Source organism: Desmodus rotundus, chromosome 6, assembly GCF_022682495.2.
Source record: "Desmodus rotundus isolate HL8 chromosome 6, HLdesRot8A.1, whole genome shotgun sequence".
NCBI lineage: Eukaryota > Metazoa > Chordata > Mammalia > Chiroptera > Phyllostomidae > Desmodus > Desmodus rotundus.
The window spans coordinates 28806275-28828556 of record NC_071392.1 but is presented as its reverse complement, the minus strand read 5'-3'; the positions used below and the strand labels follow the sequence as shown (position 1 = coordinate 28828556).

Sequence of the window (22282 nt, the reverse complement as noted above, 5' to 3'; positions counted from 1 at the left end):
GATCCTTCATTGGGTTGGCCAACTTTTAACGTTTTGCCAAATTTGTTTTCTCTTTCTGTTTCTATTCACGCACAGACACACACACAATTATATATGTATATATGTGTGTATATATAAATTAATTTTTATATTTCTGAACTATTTGTAAATAAGTGTTAGGAATCAGGACACTTACCCCTAATGTATTAGTTAAGGATAAGAATCTTCTTTTACATAACCATCTACATTACCACACCTTTAAAAATGAGCAACAATTTCATAGTACCAAGTATTATCTAGCCCATATTTGTATTTCCACAATTGTCCCGATATGGTCTTTTCTAACTGATGACAAACCATGATTAAATAAAGCTCACTCACTCACTGAAGTTAGCTGTTTGTCTCCTTAGTCTCCCTTCACCTAACACAGTCCCCTGCCACCGTCATCCCACCCGTTTTTCGTGACGTTAAAATTGTTGAAGTCTAAGTCACTGGAAAACCTCTGTTTGTTTTCAAATGTGTACGACCATGCTTCATTTTGCAGGCTTATATTACCAAACTATTACAGGTTTTCAGGAACACATGTATCAGCGACTGTAACAAATTTTTATTTGGGGATATTGGCTAAACAGAGCAAGGTCTCCAGTTGGGCACCAGATGTTTGTACTGAGGGAAAAAGAAGCGTTAAGAGCTTTTAAATCTTACATGGTTACTTTGATCATATCGTAGTGACATTTCATTCTCTGGAATCTATTGTGAGGGATTTTGTTCATATTATTCGATGAATCAGTGAGTATAGAACCAGTTTTAAAGACTTGAAAATGCAGTGACAGCCGAGAAGGATATTTTGAAGTTTGCAATGATCCCTATATAAATAGAACGGATCAGCATAACTTTGGGATAAAATTAGCCGACACTTTGTGGGCTCTCCAGCGTGTGCCTGTTTGCTTGGTGCCGCTCTCCTGATAAAGCACAACAAAGCTTTCGGAGGAAGAGGAAGGATGGACGGCACCACTGCTCCGGTCACTAAATCTGCAGCTGCCAAGCTGGTCAAGAGAAATTTCCTTGAGGCTCTAAAGACAAATGACTTTGGAAAATTGAAGACCATTTTAATCCAACGGCAGATAGATGTGGACACAGTTTTTGAAGTTGAAGATGAGAATATGGTTTTGGCATCTTATAAACAAGGTAAAAATTACCAGTGTAATTGGGAAAATTGACAGAAAATTGATTTTTTTAATGCACGGCATCAGTCACCCACGCTAAATCTATTGCTTCTCTCAGTATGTATTTAAAAAATATTTCTAATGTAATCTTTTCTTTCTTTTTAAACTAGATTGCAACATAGGTTGATATGTATTTCTTTTGTTTCCTTTTCTTCTTTCCTTTCCTTTTCCTTTCTTTTCTGCTTTCCTTTTTTCCTTTCTCTATCCTTGCGCCTGAAATTTAAAATCCTGGCCAATTATATTTAGTAATGCACTTTCCTTCCATTTCTAACTTTCCTTCTGCCTGTGATGACACAGGATAAAGAAAACACCTCTAGACTGTGGGTAAAGCGACTGCTCAGATCCAATCCAAATGGTGTGACTGGCTTGGGGACACTGAGATAGAAGTCTCTGTTAACACAGCCAGTTAAAAATGTATCATCTCTATGTCCATCTGTGTGGACGGGAGGGTTTCGGTCCCCATTTGGAGAGTGAGCAAATGGGAAAGGCTGTGCCTTGATGCACCTGATGGATCTCATCATTTTAATGAGTTTTCCGTTTAAGCAGGAAAGCTGAAACTGAAAAACACAAAAAGTTAACTCTTTTCCTTTGAATAATAGATCAACATTGTAAATAGACTTAACACAGATTATCTGCCTTATGAAGAACTAAGGATAACAACAAATCAGAACCATTTTTTTTTTAATCAAGCGATTTTCTGGAACGCATGCTTAATGAATCAGAAATAAACGAGAGGAGTGCAGGTTCTGATTTCCCAAATCAGCTAGTTAATGGGGAACTTGAGTAGCGAGGCCATCTGGTGAGCGGACCGCAAACAAACACCATGTCCAACATCACTCCTGTTTAAACAAAATAGATGATAAGGTCTTGTGTGTGCCATTTAGAGAGAAACAGCAATTCTCTTTCATGTTTGAAATACTTTCCATTCACATATAAATCATCAGCACCATTGATTTTCAGCAACCAATGCTACGGTTATATATTGCTACACTAATTTGCTATACTCTGATAGTGAGTCCTGAAGAATAGCATCGTTGAGTCCAGTTCCTGTGTTTAAAATTTTTACCTGGAGGCTTATAATAAATTAACATTGCTGTTTTGACTGGAAGATAAAGAAGGGGTCTGTATTTTAAAAAGTAGTTGATAGGGGGCTCTGTTAAAAAGGAAGAGTGGATACTATAAAATTGGGTTACTTTCCTCACAGGGATTTGTGCAGTCTGAATACTAAATGCATTTTCAAGGTTTTTTTAAAACTTATGTTTGTGCCCAGTGTAAAATAACTTAGGTTCCAGTCAGCGGGTAACGTGTTTGACCCTGAGCTGTGAAGACAGCCTTTTCTCAACTCCTGAGAGCGCGAAAGTTCGGACGTTGTTAGAAAGGACGTTTTAGGGGCAGGCTCCAGGGAAGGGATGTTGTTTCCCTTGCTTCCAATGGTGTCATCACCCCTGAAAGAGAAGAAAATGCATTTTCAATTCTTTCTGTCAATATGAGCTGAGTCTTCCAGTCCACATGGAGGTAAATTTTCATTCATGCTAATGGGTATTTTCACAGTGTTAGGGCTATGGGATGTGGTTTTCAATTAGGGAGACAGCAAATTACGCCCTCTGGGAAAGGGAAGGAGCAGTCCCATTCTTAGGCATGCCAGGTGGATGGATGCAGAGGAATAATGAGATGTGTGGTCATATCGTCAGGGTTTGTGCAGGAAATTGTATGTGCCTGGTGTGAGTGCACACGCATGCATAGTTTCCTCAAACTTCTTCACATGTCTTTCGGCCTAATTATCAAATCTTTTAATGGATCAGTCAGGATGGAAGTGATAAATAGAATCCTAGCTGTTAGTCAAGCAAAATAGACCCAAGTGGTTATACCAAAGCCACAAAGGAATTCCTAGGGGACAGCTGAGGGGGCTACACTGGTCAGTTAGTCAGTTAGTGTGAGTTATTTCCTTTCTGAATAATTCGAAGGAATGAGTCCCTTTTGTGTTTGTGGCCTTGAAGGGTCTGTGGCTGGATTAAACTTTGTGAGACTTTATTAAATCACAGCAGACTTCTTGGGTGTTGAAAACTACTCACTAGTTTTTGGTTTTTTAGAGCACTTTTGAAAAGCTCTATACAGAAAAAGTATACATATCACAAATGTGCAGCTTGATTAGTTTTCACAAAATAAACAAACCTACGTAACCAGCATCCAGATGAGGAAACAGAACATTCTGTTTACTTGTAAAGAGTAAGAAAAATCTTCCTTCAGGTTTCAGTTATTTTTAGTTTAATCAGCAAGACAGTGTGTAAAACCTATAAAAGATACCACCCGACCTTTAAATTTGCTCGCGTAATTAATAAACAGTCTACATTCAACACAGGATTGTTCTGTGGAAAATCAACAGTGGCACAATTAATCCTAAACCATTTTTATTTCTTTTAGGACATATCATAGAACTTTCCACAGGATTTCTAAGAGCGACCGTATTTCTCCCCCAAAGATAGTATGTCTGAGCCAGAATGAAAGTTAGTTCCTAATTTTTGGAAAGGCAACTCAGAATTCTATTGGCAAAGATATAAACTAGTTATCTAAACATTGCTCCCCCAAATTCACAATCTAATTGGTACACAGTAATCAAAAGTTGACCTCCTAAGCAAATATAAAATGTGGAAGGTAGAACAAAGCATCTGAAAACACGCTTCTGCTTCCCCATCTCACTGAGTAGCTTCTCTCACCCGTGTGACAGACCACAGGTTCAGAACCCAGCTTCCAGAACTCAGGTTCAAACTCTGGGCCCTGCCTTGCCCCAGCACCTAGTAAAGGTTCTTACAGTTAGATCTTCTTTTACTTTCTTCAAGTTATCTTAAACTTCATAATCAAATCTTCAGATAAAGTTATGTTTTATTAATTTAAAATACTTCTCCCACACTTCGTAAAACAAGCATTGAAAATAGCTTGGTTCGCGTTTGCAACATCTCCTAGGGAATAGCAGAGATACGGATGGATGGGTCGTAAAAACAAGGAAGCAAAATTACATCTTCAAGGCCATTGCTTTAAAATGGGAGTGGCAGGAAGAAAAGTTAAGACATGAACAACTTTTAAACTGATAAATGCAATAAATAGTTGAATAGTCCAGGGATGTCAATAATATGAAGTTTATTATGCGCCAAGGACGCTGTATTTAGAGTGAAAGTAGGATCTCTAAGAAAACTCAAAGCTATTCAGGTTGGTTCTCAGAATACCGGGGACGTGAACATCCATAAAACTTTCCGAAGGTTTTTCCACCTTCACATCTCAATCCTCCTTCAGACGTATGAGTGTTGGCTTACTAATGACCCAGGCAGAATAGCACGCTTATCTCTTCGGGGCGAAATTCTCTAGTCAGCCAGGTTAATCAGGGTCCTTTTATTAATCAGTGTAATGCACTTTAAGTACTTTGTTTACGGCCCACAACCACAGGTTCTTTGGTTGCTAGTCATATTTTTAATTAAAATAACCAGTGCATGATTTCACTGGAAAACTTTCTGGCAGGTATTCTATCTACTCTACTAAGTAGCAACTGCCATCCAACTATCTTAAGAGCCCTTATTTCCACTCTCTTAATGAATAATCTCCTTTTCACCTAATTTTCTTCTTTGCCAGAAATTCACTGTCATGCTCTCCTATTACCATCTTAGGTTTCTTTTCCATTCCTTGATGTTCAAACTTTTTTTTCTTTTCAATTTTCCATGTCAAGCTTACTTTTTTCCTCCCCTGGGAAAATGCTGAGATTTGTCTTGAAAATATGAGCTATTAACAAATAGGCAAGAATTGCCTGTGGTCTCTAATCCTTCAGGACTGTGTAAATACACAGACACCCTCAGAGCAAATGTCTGCTAATCCAGCTGCAAGCAATGTGTGTAACTTTTGGCTGTAACAACAGAGGCTTCTCGGATGTGGGTTCTTTGGACTCAGATAACATTCTAGCTGATAACTGTTGCAGAGCCCAGGCTTAGCTGAAGGTTTACCACACATGCGTCCAGCCCCAAACACTGGAGCAGGATCAATTCTTTTCCAAGATGGTCCAACCCCTTTGCTCCTGAGCCAGAGGGCTTTCTGCTCAGACATCTCTCTTTGGTTTCTGATTTAAATAAACATATGCAGGACTACTGCACATTTTTGTAGGTGTCAAATTTCTAAAATTCCTTTAAAACTTTCACCTACAAGTGATGTTGGATTGGAAGTTAACTGAACATCACCTTCAGATTTTCAGAGGCTGTTTAAAGATTTGGGGGAGACCAGAACTTGAGTTGACCTCTGTCCACAAGGGACATAAACAGGGGTACTTTGTGCTCATTAATCCCTACAAGATATGACCCTATTTGTAAAGTGGAGGCTTTGTTAAGGCCCTCTGTAAATCCTGCGCATGCCGACAGTCCCCGAAGTTATGAAGGGGGGTTATACACACGGATGATGGGTCCTGGGGAAGAAAAAAGTGACTAGGAAGTCTGAATCCACATGGACAGGGAGGGCCTGCCCTCGGGAGTTCTCTGTGGGATTTTTGCCTAGGGGGAAGAATGTGTGTTCTCTTCTCCTCAGTTGGGCTCTTTGCTCAAGCGGAGTTCTTCTGCTGGGAGCCATCACTGCACACGGACTATAAACCTAGGCCAGAGTGTGCGTGGTTGACCTGTGGGGGAGGCAGCAGGGTCTTCACTCCCCCTCCCCCCAGCGACTTTGTTCCCAGGTTCTGCTCCGTCCGGGTCCTCGGTGCAGTCCGAGGACATAATCGAATGGCAGCCTGGCGTCTGCAGTGGTGAGCAGAGGAGGCCCTTTGAAAGACAAATGCTAAACATACAGCACATGCTAGGTTCGGAAGCTCGGGGACAATTCTGCTGTGGAAACAAGGGAGAGAGTACAAAAGGAACCTGCCTGATTAACCATATTTCTGTCATGCCGGGCTGTTGGTGATTATATTTTGGAGGACAAATTCGGTTCTCTTGACATGCCAACATGGGCACAAGTGTGTTCATAGGTGCTGCATGACTGTCGTTCTTTGAAGATGGCTTTGCCTCAGGTTTGGTCCTCAGTGAGGGTAGATATGGTGGAAAGGATGCTCTTGCTCAGTTCCACACTGGGTACACAGTGACCTGTGGCCGCAGCCTCATTTACGTGGGCGGCCTCCGGGCAAAGGGCTGCTCCTGTCTCTGCAGCAGGCTTTCCCGCTCCGCTCAGAGCTGAACAATCCAGAACCGCCCCCCTCACACCGCCACCAAAGTTCTGCAATCCAGCTTGAAGATACACTTCAGCAGACCCTGATCATGTCCGCCAGTCTGTCCTCTTCCAACGTCTCCATTCAGCAACGTACCTAGGGGTGACAGCGAAGGTGTCTTCCTGCCACCCACCTGCATAGCTTCCCATCTAGGAGAGGTTTACAATTACATGCAGGGCGTGGGCTGAATTCTAGGAGCGGACACTGTCCCAGCCCAACTCACCAGTTAATTATTATAGGAGATGAAGGGGAAACTGACTGAGAGGCCAAGGATGACTGATTCACATAACGAGAGGACAGGATAGATTCTCTCGGTGCTATTGGGAGTTCAGGGAGCAGAAAAAATCAACAAGCAAATGCATTTCCATATCAGAGGTGTGACATATTATGGATGAATCTGGGATCTTCTTTCCTTCCTTGTGATTTGGGCAGCAGGCTTGGCACTAAACCTGTTCTGCTTTCAGAAAGACAAAGATAGATGGAAGCGCTGCACTGCAGATATCCCGAGTCCATTAGCTTGGTCGGAGGCAGGAGACTTATGGCTCTAGAAGGCTGAAAAAGTGGCAGTTTTCTCATCTGGAAAATGAAAGACTTGGACTGGATAATCTTCCCTACAGCACTAACATTCTGTGTATCTTTGATTTTACATCAAAATGGTGTTTTCTTAATCAGCTCTCTGCTGCTTCCTTTCTGAGCTCATTTTTCTTCCCATTGCAGAAGCAGGCATGAGTTTCCAATCAGTGGCTGCGTAGAGCTGTCTAATCTTTGCTGTTAATCGGCAGGTGAGACATACCCTGGGTTGAAGATCTGGAACCAGCTTCTTTCCAAGACAGTTAGAAGAGATTGCCTTTGCAAATTGCTTGTGGAAGAAGTTTAAGTATTAAAATGACTGGCTGAGAGTATTAATGTTAAATGGGATTCATTCATCATCAGAAGTAGGTTGAACACCATGTGGCTTAACAACTCTGTTTAGAACACAGATTCTACGCACATAGTTACATAAAGATGTATTAATGGATATATGCACAAATATTTTGTGTGCATATTTATTTCTACACCCACACACATTATAGGCACAGGCTGAGTTCTCTCTCCCCAGCTCAGGCTATCTGGGATACTATTCGTCTCTTCCAGGGAAGGTCCAGATCACTGCTTACTCTCCCTTCTCAGTGTCTATGATCTCAAATTAGTGTCTTAGAATTTAATTCTATTTTTTGAATACAGATTTCTACATAAATTCAGATAATCCCAAGAGGGTCACACTTTAAGCCATTCTCAGTTCATTAGACCTTGGCGTGAATTAACTTCAGATTTCTTTTTAAAGAGCACATTTAGATAATGGGAGAATTGGGAAGAAGAGAAAGCAAAATGGCCCTGGCATTCTGATGGGATAAAAAAAGGATTAAAGTGTATATGTGAGTGTGTGTAGGTTAGAAGGTGGGCTACAGAACAATCAACTTGGGTTTGGGCTCATTCATTCCCTCTGGATGAGTGAGCATTGTACATGACCCTATAAAAGGCCTCTTTAAATTATTTTCCCTCTGGCCAGGGGAACAATAGCTTATTTTAATTTTACTTCTTTTTAAAAATAATAATATATGCACAAGGCACCAAATTTAAAAGCTCAAAGGGGACATTCAAGGGCAAGTAAATTTATGGCATTCTCCCTGAACCCCCAGTACTTGGAGGCCACCACTGTAGCCAGTTTCTTGTCCTGGGTGTTTGTAAATATACTCACCTGTGAGAGCATATTATGTGCACTGTTCAGCTTCCTGTGTCTCTCCCTCAGTAATGTATCTTGAGATCTTCCCACATCAGTACACCTAGACCCTCTCCCTTCTTTATAAGGGCTCTATAGTGCTTGATTGTATGGATGTACCATGATTTACTTACACAGTCTCCTAACGATAAAGACTGAGGTTGTTTGTAACACGTAGCTCTTCCGCACAACGCTGTAGGGTAGTGCACGCTGTAGTGCAGGTTCTTGGCCATAGGCTGCCAGCACTCATGACTCCTGGAAATGTTATGCTCTCCACAAAGAGTTCGGTGAAAATGGTGTTCCTGGGAGTTATGCAATACAGTGGCCCATATAGGACACTTCACACATGAGTGATTATACGTGCAGGATAAATACCCAGAAGGGGCGCATATGTAGTGTTTTTCACTTAAATGAGAGAATTTTAATAGCTGATCGCCAAACCCACTTTTAATGTGGTCATCGTCCTCTGAGTGGCCCCCAGATGCTCATCATTTATACCCAAGAGTATTCTGGATTTATTCTGACCATATCTAATCAGTGAAGAACACAACTTTACTTCTCTTGTCCTGGGCCCTGCACATTTATTAATGTAGCTTAAGATTGTATTAACTTTTTGGCAGCTCCATCCCACTGTTGGCTCATTTTGAGGTTACTGTCAACTCAAATCCCCAGGTCTTTTCTCAAATAAATTACTATTAAACCATATTCTGCTTACCTTGTACATGTATAATGGAATTTTTATAACCTAAAAGGAAACCTCTGATTTATCCATGTTAAAATGGATTTTGTTGTTCAGCTCTCCACTCTCTTCTAGGTGTTGAGCTATCTCTGCACCTTCATCTTGTCATCAGTATTTTATCTTTCTGTACCTACTTTTCATTCCCTGCTCATAGTGAGCTTAATGCCATGGCTCTAGGTATTAATGTTGAAAGGAAGTTTACAAAGTTATTTTTGTTTTAGCTTGTCACATATGGCAATCTTTGGGGACTTGGATTATAGGACTGGCCCACTGTTTAGAAGTCAATGGTCAGAGGGCAAAAGGAGACACACACACACACACAGGACATTTCCAACAACTAAGGGGGAAAATTTTTCTAAGATCTCAGTTCTAGGAACAACTGTGCTTCTCCTGAACAATTAATCTGTATATAGTTTGTGGGCATAGTTAATGGCATAGCATATGTTTGCTGTTTATTTCCTGCTAGAAGTTCAAAGGCAAATTTGCCCTACAGTTCTAGTACACTAGACATGGTGTGTATTTTGCATACCCATCTTACCCTTGACATCTTTTTATTTTCCGACCTTATTTTTGCCCTTATTTTCTAGGTTATTAAAAAGTTTAGCGTAGAGTTTGTGAGTTGTCTTAAATTCTTTTCTGGAAAAAGGTACTGTGTAAACTGACAAACTGGTAAATAAAATCTTGGTGTGACAAATTTTGTAAAGACATCAAATATATTCACACCTTACATTGGTGACAATAACAACAACTCTGGGGGAAAGAACTATGATGGAATAAAATGTATAAGCTTGTAACTAACAGCTTTGACATCATTCAAAACAATGATTGGGATTTTAAAAAATATATTTTATTGATTATACTATTAGAATTGTCCCCATTTTCCCCCCTTTATTCCCCTCCACCCTGAACACCCCCTCCCAGCCACATTCCGCCCACTTTAGTTCATGTCCATGGGTCGTACATGTGAGTTCTTTGGCTTCTATATTTCCTACACTATTCTTACCCTCCCCCTGTCTATTTTCTACTTACCATTTATACAACTTATTCCCTGTACCTTTTCCCTCATTCTACCCCTCTGGCTGATAACCCTCCATGTGATCTCCATTTCTGTGATTCTGTTGCTGTTCTAGTTGTTTGCTTAGTATGTTTTTGTTTTTTTTAGGTTCGGTTGTGAGATTGTGAGTTTGTTGTCATTTTACTGTTCATATTCTTGATCATCTTCTTTTTGTTAGATTAAGTCCCTTTAACATTTCATATAATAAGGGTTTGGTGATGATGAACTCCTTTAACTTGACCTTATCTGGGAAGCAATTTATCTGCCCTTCTATTCTAAATGATAGCTTTGCTGGATAGAGTAATCTTGGATGTAGGTTCTTGCTTTCATGACTTAGAATACTCCTTTCCAGCCCCTTCTTGCTTGCAAGGTTTCTTTTGAGAAATCAGCTTATAGTCTTCTGGGAACTCCTTCCTAGGTAACTGTCTCCTTTTCTCTTGCTGCTTCTAAGATTCTCTCCTTCTCTTTAATCTTGGGCAATGTAATTATGATGTGCCTTGGTGTGTGCTTCCTTGGGTCCAACTTCTTTGGGACTCTCTGAGCTTCCTGGACTTCCTAGAAGTCTATTTCCTTTGCCAGATTGGGGAAGTTCTCCTTCATTAGTTTTTCAAATAAGTTTTCAATTTCTTGTTCTTCCTCTTCTCCTTCTGGCATTCCTATGACTTGGATGTTGGAAAGTTTAAAGTTGTACCAGATGTTCCTAAGCCTTTCCTCATTTTTTGTATTCTTGTTTCTTCGTTCTGTTCTGTCTGAATGTTTCTTTCTTCCTTCTGCTCCAAACCATTGATTTGAGTCCCAGTTTCCTTCCTGTCACTGTTGGTTCCCTGTATATTTTTCTTTATTTCACTTTTCATAGCCTTCATTTATTCCTCTAATTTGTGACCATATTCAACCAATTCTGTGAGCATCCTGATTACCAGTGTTTTGAACTGTGCATCTGATAGGTTGGCTATCTCTTCATCGCTTACTTGTATTTTTTTCTGGAGCTTTGATCTGTTCTTTCATTTGGGCCATTTTTTGTTTTTTTTTGGTCTGGATGCACCTGTTACATAGTAAGGGGTGGAGACTTAGGTGTTCGCCTGGGCGGGGCAAACGACGGCACTGCGCTGTGACGCTGTATGTGGGGGAGGGGTCTGAGAGGGAGTAATGGCACTTGCTCTGCTCTCTGCCAGTTTTCAGTCATTTCCCACACTACCCACAAGCAAATTGGGCCCTTCTGGTGTTGATTCCCAGGTGTGTGGGTTTGTGTGTGTTCTAGGCCCCTGTGGGTCTCTCCAATGAACTCTCCTGTGAGGCTGGGAGTTTCTCCTGCTGCCTCAGCCCCCACAGGTATTTTCAACCAGAGGTTTGAGGCTTTATTTCCCTGAGCTGGAACCCTGGGTTGCGTGGTCTGTCTCCCTAGTTGTTCCTCTTGGTTTATCTGCACGCGAATGGGGGACTGCCTGGTCCGCAAGCCACTGCCTCGCCTGCCCGAGTCCTCGAAGCCTTGCTGCGAGTCCTCTTGGCCCAGCTGCCCATCTCTGCCTCTCCTATTGGTCGGGTGAATATTTCTTCTTTAATTCCTTGATTGTCAGACTTCCATACAGTTCAATTTTCTGACAGTTCTGGTTGTTTTTTGTTTTTAAATTTGTTGTTGTCCTTATTTTGGTTGTGCAAGGAGACTCAGTGTGTCTACCTATGCCTCTAACTTGGCTGGAAGTCCTGATTGGGATTTTTTAAAACTCTTAAATATGAGTCTCATGTAATTCACTATATAAAATAAAAAGCAATCACATAAATGAAGGACTCAAATTCAAATGCATGGAAGAGTCAGGAAGGTCAAATAAGTAAAGGAAGAAGATAATAAAGGCTAAGAAGCCCCATCTCAATTAGTACATCCAAACGTGATATGTAACACTTGTAGACCATTAGCTACTAGTGTATAACTTCTGAATCATCCTGCCCCACTTTTGTAAATGTGACCAAAGTAAAATGCTCTGTAAAAATCCTCACAAAAGAGAAAGAACTCATGGACATGGACAATAGGGTGGTAATGTCAGGGGGAGGATGTAGGTGGAGATGGGAGATGGTATGGGGGGATAAATGATGATGGGAAAAAATAAATTAAAAAAATGCAAAAAATAAGTAAATAATAAAATCCTCATGAAACATTGAGAAATCCTAGGCCAAAAAGCTAAATTTTCTTTCTCTTTCTTTTTCAGGTTATTGGTTGCCTAGCTATAAATTAAAGTCCTCTTGGGCAACGGGCCTGCATCTCTCTGTCTTGTTTGGTCATGTGGAATGTCTTCTGGTGCTCCTGGACCACAATGCTACAATCAACTGTAGGCCAAATGGGAAAACGCCTCTTCATGTGGCTTGTGAGATGGCCAACTTGGATTGCGTTAAGATCCTTTGTGACCACGGAGCAAAGCTCAATTGCTACTCCTTAAGTGGACACACAGCTTTACACTTTTGTACAACTCCAAGCTCCATTCTCTGTGCCAAGCAGTTGGTTTGGAGAGGTAAGCTTTTCTGGGTGGCTGACATTATCATCTATTTGCATTCATGGTTTTGAAACTTGGCGATCCTCACTTCCTCAGACAATGCAGTAGTTATCTCCATGCATTAAGTCTTGTTCAGGGGCCCTAAAAATATGCATACAGATAGATAGATAGATAGATAGATGGATAGATAATAGATTGATATGTTATGTTGGCCCAGGTCATTCTGTGGTGATCTCATTGGAATTTTACTGTTATTTTTTTAATTGTAGAAGGCTTGTTAGTTTACACATGTCACAAGTATTTATTTAGCTTCTATGATGTGTCAGGTAATGTGCTAAGTAAAAGAGAGAAAATAGTGTCTGGCTCCAAGGAGCTTATATTCCAGTAGGTGAGATAAATGTTAGAATGAATTCATAAATATAAAATTATAAATTAAGGAAGGAGCAAAACAAGGCACTATGAAAGAGAATTCATGCATGAACTATTACACAATATATAAAACTTTCTAAAGATATGATATATGAACTGAACCTTTATAATGAGAAGTAACTAGTCATTTAAAAAATCTGAGAAGAGGAGTCTAGGTCTGGGGAACAGCATGTGTGCAAAGGTGCTAGGAGAACAAAAACTTGGGATGTTCAACAAATGGAAGAAGGCCAGTGAGGCTAGAGCACCATGGCTGTGGTTGGGGTGGGAAAACAGGAGTGTAGGGGGAGTGTCACCGAGTGTGTATACAGCCTCTTGGAAGCCAAAGTATGGGGTTTGGAAATGGAACTACTGAAAAATTTTAAGCGGGAAAAAGACATGGTTTACTTTGACATCTTATGGTTTGTGCTTTTTGTGTACTAGATATGAAATCTTTGACTAACCCGAGTAGCAAAGATTTCTCTGTTATGTGTGTGTCTCCATATGATTTGATGAAAAGACTATTCTTTCATCATTGAGTTGCCTTTTATCTTTGTCAAAAATCAATTGGCCAAATATGTATGGGTCCACTGATATATTTTTTTTCTTTTTTCTTTTTTGGCTAATGCCTCACTGTCTTGATTGCTGTAGCTTTGTATTAATTCTCAAAATCTTCTAATCTATGAGTGAATCCTCCCAGATTAGTTTTAAACATGAAAAGCTTCAGCTCTTTTGGGGACATCAAAAGGAATAAGTCAAAGATACACTTGGCATAAAAATATGGATTTCAGAAAAGAGCTCTGGACTAAAGCTGTAAGTTTAGGAATTGTTGGCCTATAGATTGTATTTGAAGCCAAGGAAATCAATGAAATAACCTAGATAAATAGTGCAGAGAGCGAAGAGAACCTAGGACCAAACCCTGATAAATTCTTACATTTAAATGTGAACAGAATGGAGAGGAACGGAGAAATGAGAATGAAAAGGATTGATAAGTGAAGTTGCAGGAAACCCAGGAATATTTTTGGCATCACAGGGACCAAGAAAGAGGCAATTCAAGAAGAAGACCATGGACAGCTGTATTGACAGCTACTGAGAGGTTTAATTAGATGTTCATTAGATTAAGAGGCAGAGCTATTACTGCCAAAAATAGTTTTGGTGAAATGGCAGGTGTTAAAACCAGATTAGAATAGTATAAGGTATGAATGGGAGGTTGGAAACTAGAGATGACCTATGTTCATCATTGTTCAAAGAAGCTTGGCTGCAAAAGTGAGCCTAAGAATAACATGATTGCTGACGGTGGAGGGAGGCACAGGAGAGTATACAGTTGGTGATAAAAAGGAAATGTTTGCATGCTGAAGGAAAATGATTTACAGAAAGAAAACAGTTGAAGATGCCTGAGATGAGATAACTAAAAAGTCCAAATAGAGAAGTGGAGACAAGGGGAAATCCAGATACCATAAGACACATTCTCAATGTTCACAGATGGGCTAAAGTAAAAGATGGCTTTAAATACCAGAGCATTTATAGACCTGTTTGTGGTGTGATGAGGAACATCATGTCTGAGGCCAAGTCATCAGCAAAAAAATGCATGAGGCCAAGTCATCAGCCAAAAAAGGAGAGCATAAAGGGTGAGAATTTTGGGGAGAGAAGGGAAGGTATGGAAGGTCATGGGGAAAGGATGGGAGAACAACTTAAAAGTTCCATGTGTTTCCCATCCTATGAGAATTAAGGAGGAAAATATCAGCCCAGCTTATCCACCCTTCTTACCCACCCTTGAAGGAAGGGCCCAGACACCTGGAGAAAGGTACCTGACCGAATGTGGCCGTCACCACCTTTCATATTTACTTAGGGATTTATTTTTAGATTTAGTTTTTAATTAATGAATTTAAACTTTTAAGCTTTTCTAAAGAAAGTTAATAGATTATATATTTGTTTAATTGTTGACTTTTTATATCGATGCTTTCATCAACCACAGGCGGGCAGAGGGCTGCCAACCCTCTCACTCCTGAGAGGCATAGCCACACATCTTCCCCGGGGAACACAGTTCTTTCCCATCTCCTCTGTCCCCGTCCACAGAGGGAGACTCCATAGACACAGAGGGGACTAGGCTGACAGCAAGCCAGGAGAAAGAGCAGAAGTCCATTAAAGATACACATACGCTTTAGAGCCGTGACTGAAGCCATAAGGAAAAAAAAGATAAGTTAGGTGACGCAAAATGTTCAGTGTCTGTGTGGCAAAGAGATCATGAAATTAAATGGCCTCCGTGAAATGGGAAAATACTGGAAACTACATGACAAGGGTTCATACCCTTAAAATACAAAGAAATCTTAAAATGGAGAGTAAGGAGGTTAACAACTAAGAGGGGGAGAAATAACAGAACAAAGGACCAAGAACAGGAACAGGTATTTCAGGGGGGAAAAAGAACAAATAAAGATAACAATAATCACCTGCATTTCTGATCAGTAAAACATCAATTAAAATAACAATCAGATCCTTTTGTTGTTGTTTATTACATTAACAAAGATATAGAAGATGATAATACCTATGTTGATTACCAGAGGGGGTAGTGCTTTCACACACTCAATGAAGTGTAAATGAGTAGGATGGGTAAGGCAATATCAAAAGCTTAAAACCTGTTTGTGCCCTGGCTGGTGTGGCTCAGGTGGTTGGAGTATTGTCCCATAGAGAAAATGAAAGGTTGAGGAGCTCGATTCCCCATCAGAGGACATACCTATGTTGTGGGTTCAGTCCCTGCAGGGGCATGCATGAGAAGGCAACCAGTTGATGTTTCTCTCTTATCAATGTTTCTCTCTCCCTTCCTCCCTCTCTAAAAGCAATGAAAAAATGTTCTCAGGTGAGGATAAAATTACAAAAAGCTTAAAACCTTTTTAACCCAGAAGATTGACCTCTGGTATTAGAAAGTAATGTGAGGCTCTTTGGCTTAGGGTTCTTAATTATGTAGGGCTTCAAATTCAAACTTCAGATGTTATGACCAAACAAGATTATACATTGAGTCAAAGAGGTAACTGCTGAGAGAGAAACGAGATATTATCATGTAACAAAATTGTGATGGTTACATGATCTATAGTACACTAGAAATTGAGACATTGCCCTAAGTCTGTAAAAGTCTTCAAAATTGTGTATAGTGTACCGTGTTTTTTGAACTATAAGATGCACTTTCCCCTCCAAATTTGGGGGTGGAACTGGGGGTGTGTCTTATAGTCCGAATGTAACTTACCTGGCTTTCTGGGGGGTGAGGGGCAGCAGTGGAGCGGGGTCACAGGAGGCAGGAGCAGGGTTGCCGCTGCAGGAAGCCAGCAGTGGCAGAAGTAGGGCAATGCTGTGGGCCCTGGGCTGGGAGGAGGGGGTGTCCCCGCGGTGCAAAGCAAGGGAAGCAGGAGCAGAGTCCCCGCTGCGCCACACTGTAGTGCTAGGGAGGAGGGTACAGGCGGCTTGCAGGCACATTAGGGGAAGAAAGCCTGAAGCGCCCGTACGTGCCTCCATCACGTGACTGGTGTGTCCCTCATTAACATTAACATAGACAAATTTCATTGCAGGGTCACCTGTCAATGTGGCCCTGCAGCTGGTACAAAACTACAACTCCCATCATGCTTGGACAGGTTGGGATGATGGGAGCTGTCATTTGGCACCAGCTGCAGAGCCACACAGGTTGTGCAAAACTGCTGTCCCCAGACAAGAGTGTTGCACAACCTGTGGCCCTCCAGCAGCAGATCCCCCCGTAACAGCGTCAGCAGCGGATCCCCCCATAACAGTGTCAGCAGCAGATCTCCCCATGATAGTGCATCATCCACTGATGTTCTCAGCTACAGTACCCCCATAACTATGAAGGACACAGTGCTGACAGTTCTGTCATTACTGTATTTTGTTGTAGAAAGATACGATAGCGTACCATAGTCTCCTGCTGAATCTACCGTAATTGTGGAAAGATGTCAAAGCAGAAAAGGATTTCTGCTTTAACGGATGTTATTAAATATTTTACCACATTTTTTGCTTCAAAAATTTTTTTCCTATTTTCCTCCTCTAAAACTTAGGTGTGTCTTATGGTCCAGTGTGTCTTATAGTCCAAAAATATGGTATTTTATTTTATATATTTGTATTAGAAAGTTTGATTGGTTAAAGTATATATTTAAAATATACCGCAATTTAAAAATGTGTATATTGGCATTTATTATTTTTAATATTTAAAGTCTTGAAAAATTGTCTTATTTCTTTTTGCCCTCAAAAAGTCACTTATAGTACTGAAAAACTGAAAAATGTTCACATATCTAATAGAAAAATGTTGAGCTTCATTATCTCTGTGCCATACAGACATTGAAATAATGCCATCCAGGAATACTCACTGCCATGGAAAGATTTTTAAAAAGAAGTTTAGGCCTGGCTGCTGTGGCTCAGTTCTTTGGACTATCGTCCCATAGCTGAAGGTTGTGGGTTCGATTTCCTGGTCAGGACACTTGCCCAGGTTGCAGGTTTGACCCCCAGTCTGGGAGTGCACAGGAGGCAACCAATAGATGTTTCTCTCTCACACTGATGTTTCTCTCTCTCCCCCCTCCTCCCTCTCTAAAAGGAATGAAAACATGTCCTCGGGTGAAGATTAAAAAAAAAAAGAGGAAGAAGAAGTTCATTGGGGAGTATAAACTGAATAAACTTAAAAATTATATATGATTATGCATATTAGAATACAATATGCAAATTATCACAAACTTGATTTCTGAGCTAATCATTAGCTGTAGCAAAGCCCTTTGAAAGAGGAAATGTTATTTTAGATCTTTACTCCTAGGATAATACATTTTTTTAAGAGTGGTACCTGGCAAATATTTCAAGAAAAATTGTGAGTTAGATGATTGGGGGAAATTTTACCCATTTTATGAACAGATACATAGAGAAAAGCTGAAGGTAAGAGTTTGGAGCTGAGTCTGCTAGTCTGGAAGCTCTAGAAGACTGTGAGCATCTTGCATCCTTTCTCTTGCATTTTTATGTCTTCAGCCTCTTGGACAGAGCTTGACACATTGGAAGCACTCAAATGTCTCTCACTGATCCAGGGGTGGCCCCAGGAGCCTTGAGTGCATGGGTAGGAATGACTGCCTTTTAATAGATGGGAACTCTCACATCCATGGTTAATAAAATGCTGCTGTTGGTCAGTTCTACCCTCTCAGTCTCTGGGGAGATAGCTGAGGGATGAGTTTTCTCCCTCTTGTTTTAGGTGGTGGGCACTTTGTGGAGAAGTCACTTACATCACTCCGTGGCTGAACAGAGAGAGCTGAGGCAGCCTACAGACGAGAGAAAGAAGTCAGGCTAACATTAAACACAGGACCAGAGCAGTCCATTAGAGGAAAAACCAATGCCATGGCAACTGAAAACCAATGTAATTTCATTTGCTATTTAATGGGCTCTTTGTGGAAAAGTGCTCTTTGTGGAAAAGGCTAATTGAGGCCAAAAAATTGCATGCAATTTTCTCTTAAAGGATTTTTCTCTATTTTTTTTTTCAGTGTTTCAGAGCCTGCTTTGTCCCCATGCTGGATTTCTGTCCGCTAATTTTCTATTGGCCTTTCTACTTAATGCCCCCCATCTCCTGGCCTTTGTTTCCTTTGGTATTAGTATAATAGTGTTCATCAGTTGAGAGGGCGTATTTACCTCAGCAAAAATGTCCTCTCCGTGAATCCCGCATTTCCCTATGAATAGAGAGATTCGGGTCAGGCTGAAAGGCAGCTTATTATTTCTACCTATTTCCTTTCGACTGAGGCAAATAAAAGCTGCTTGCTTTGCTCTGCATGAAGCAAATCCTGGCGGCTGGAAAAAAATCTGTTACTGCAGGAGAGCCATGAAAATTCAAATGTTTCCTAGCAGAATGTAGCATGAGGGCCGTGTAAAAGAGACCATGCCTTTTGAAAGACTGCCCCCTGCTTCTTGGTGTGACAGTGACACTAGCTACCAGCATGTGAGGAAGGTGTCTATTCAATGGTGCAGACATAGTAAGGCAAGACGACACTGGACTTCTATGTTAGTCAAGAAACGGATATGCTTGCTTGACAGACACCTGCCTCACCAGTCCCCACTTTCCGTCTCTCCTAATGTTAGCCATCGTAATAGTGCAACTCTCACCATCTCTTGTAAACAACTTGGGCATTTTTGCCCCATCTGCTCTACTGTTAGTACCACCTATACAATATGAATTTAATATTCCCTTCAAATTGATATATGTACTCGATTTAATTTTAAAAAGAGACCTTATATCACTATACAAATTAATTTGTCACTATAAAAAATATGGCCCCATCCTTTGCCATGCACAGAAAATAATAGGGACAGTAAATAATAAGCAAATTCTTGTCCTCCATCTGTCCTGAGAACCTCCTCTCTCAGATGGCAGAGAATGACTCTCAAAAGCCTCGTCTTCTGGTCACTGATGCTCCTAGAAACATTGTCTTGTCTCCAATCATTCTGCTGTGAATGTGTGAACTTGAAATTCATTTGAAGGTCAACACTTACACCCAGTCAGGCAGCAGGTGCTCCAGTCTAGTAAAAAATGTTCCACATAAAATCACAGTGCACGTTGGGAACCAGTGCCGTCACCAATCTTGGTGAAGTTGGAGGCCCAGTTAATGGTGCCATGTAGAGGGATCCCCTTTAGAATCAGAAGGGAGACTAGCTTGCTGCTCTCAACACACCTCTTCAGCTCTGTCCTGGGGACCCTAGACAACACAAGGAGAAAAGAAAAATAAATAAAATGTATGAGAACTGGAAAGCAGGAAGTAGCACTGCCATTAGTTCACACACTGTGTTTGTCTACATAAAAAAACCAAGGAAATCTAAGGTCAAATGGTTAGAATTTGTAACTGAGTTTAGCAGAGGTACTGTATTTGAGATCAATATACAAAAATCAATGGCATTTCTACGTACCAGAAATGAGCAGTGAGAAATTATAATACAGGAAAGGATGGATTAATAATACCACAGAAACTTAAGGGGCTGAATACATTAGAAAATATATTCAACAAAAGGGTGGAAGAACTATAAAAATTGATTAAAAGACATTAAGAAGACATCATATTCAAGGTTTATTATGAAAAATGCAGTTCTTGATGACTCCCTACTCAGAGGCAATCACTTTCACTTATTTTAGCTGATGAGTTCGATCTTTATCTCCATATTGCTCAATAAATACCATTTTTATGCATAAAATTGAAAAGAATAAGTAGCAACATAAACAGTTTTCTGATGATCTGTTGATTCCTCATAATGGACAGTGAGGGTCTGGCTCTTCTTCCTTCTTCCCCCAGCTCCCCGCACCCCCAACCCCCGCCCCATCAAAGCACCTTTGCAGTCCTCCGTTCTCACAGGGTAGTTATGCTATAAATACAAGGCTCATACTAAACTAGCATGCCTTTTCTGTCTTTGTACAACATCTTGTTTTCCCTAATCTTATTTTTTTTGCTTTAGTTTTCTATGTATTGTTGCTATTTTAGACCCTCAACTTTCGCCAATAGCTTTAATCTTTTCTGAAAATATTTTAATTCAACAGCTATTTTCTTGCAAAAATCCCTCTGGAGCCTTCAAACCTGCTCCAGCCACTGTCATACTGGGAACTCCATTCCCTGACAGCCTGGAGATCCCTCTGCCTCTCTCCCATGTTGCACTTCTGTTTCCTGGATCCTGGGTCAGCTTGTATCTTGGTTTGCTGCCTGGTTGGGTTGCGTGCACCTTATTCCTGAGAAAACATGCAAGAGAGTATATGTGCCCCAGAAGGCATTGATTCTACTCTGACTTGGCATAGAATTCTAGACGGATAACCATGTCCCTTTAGAATAATGAAGGTATTGCTCCATTCCCTGTCAGTTTTTAGGACTGTTGCTGAGAAAATCAGAAGCTCTGTAATTTCCTCACCTTCTCCAAGTGACCTGTTATCTTCCCCTGAGGCAGGGAGTAGGAAGAGGGGTGTAGAATTTGCATTTTGTCTTTGGTGTTCTGAAAATTCAGTGATGATCTGCCTTGGTGGGTTTATTTGCACCCGTTGTACTGGATCCTTTCAACCCCAAAATGTGCATGTCTATCAGTTATGGTAAATGTTCCTAAATCACAGGGTGGACCAAAAGTAGATTTACAGTTATGAGTATGCAAAACACAGAGTTTATTCTTGTATTATTATTTATTATTTTCCATACAAACAACTGTAAACCTACTTTTGCCATACCTTGTATTTATTGCATAAATTCTTTTCTGCTGTTTTCTGCATGCTCTTTTCCTTGAATTATTATTATTTAGTTAATGTACCCCCAGACTGCTGCTCTAATTGCCTTATATCGTCTCTTCTATTGTGTGTTTCTTTATCTTTGGGTTGTACTTTTTGGGAGATGTACTCCAGATTGGTTTTCTCTGTTTTACATTGTCTCTTTCTACCACCTAAGCTGTCCTTAGGTGTTTTATAATGCTTGGTTGCTTGCTGACTTCAAAGCTAGGGGTAAGGATGGGCTAGCTGGCTTAGCTTCGCTTTGGGGGATGTGGCTGGACCTTTTATCTGGGGAAACCCTGACACTGGTAACATACTCCAAAGAAAACTCTACAGGCTTCTTCCTGGAGAGTCAAGGCCTGATTCCTGTATTCTAGGTGCTGAGTTGGGGAAAGGGACCAGGAATGCAAATATCGTGTAAATACTTTCTAGAATGCTCAACCCTTTTCTCTTGATTCAGCTTTTACCTTTTCTTAAGCCTTTAGTTCAGATGTCAATTACAAGGATTGCTCTTCCTGAATTCCCTTCAACTAAGGTTGGCCCCTGTGTTCTTTTGGATTCTCACAGCGTGTTGTACTTTTCCTACGTGGCACTTAATACTTTATTTCTTTAACTCTTTGATTCCTTGCCTCCCTCACTGAACTACGGATTCCATGAGAGCAGAGTTTGCTCAGCATTGCCGAGTACATGGTACATACTGGTTGCTGATTGTTGAAGATTTATTGACTGTTCAGTTAAGAACAAATGCTAGCACTAGGGAGAAGAGCGTGATTGAACCAGAGCCATTTAGTCACCGTTAATGGCAAAAGGACTCTCAGTTTATGGCCTCTTGCACTCGTGGCTTCTTTTCTTCTGTGAAGAGAGTATGTCAGGAAGGAGGGAGACATCAGAAGGGCCAAATACTACTGAGAAATCCAGAAGCTGAGAGTTAAAAAAGTCCCATTGGATTTAGTGACAAGGACTTGCAGATGGTAGCAGTCAGCTGAGTGATGGATACAGAAACTGGAATGGAGGGGATGGGTCACTAAAAAAGGAGTTGTCTGTGAGGGGGAACAAGTCTTTCAAAGAGTGTTAGTGAAGAAGAAGCAGGAGGGCAGATGAAGAGGAACATGAGGGTGAGAATTTTTTTTCTTTTAATGCCAGAAACCTGAGCATTTTTAAATGA

The 22282-nt window shown here is 40.7% G+C and overlaps 1 protein-coding gene across 1 annotated transcript in view; it reads left to right on the top strand.

Moving 5' to 3' along the window:
- The first annotated feature begins 915 nt into the window (after positions 1-915).
- The window catches only part of ASB4 (ankyrin repeat and SOCS box containing 4), a 53936-nt gene continuing 32569 nt past the window's right edge, over positions 916-22282 (top strand). The window contains exons 1-2 of the mRNA XM_024577297.3: positions 916-1167; positions 12186-12485. Coding sequence (XP_024433065.2) covers positions 981-1167; positions 12186-12485 — 487 coding nt within the window. The 5' untranslated portion in view covers positions 916-980. The remainder of the gene's footprint in view (positions 1168-12185; positions 12486-22282) is intronic.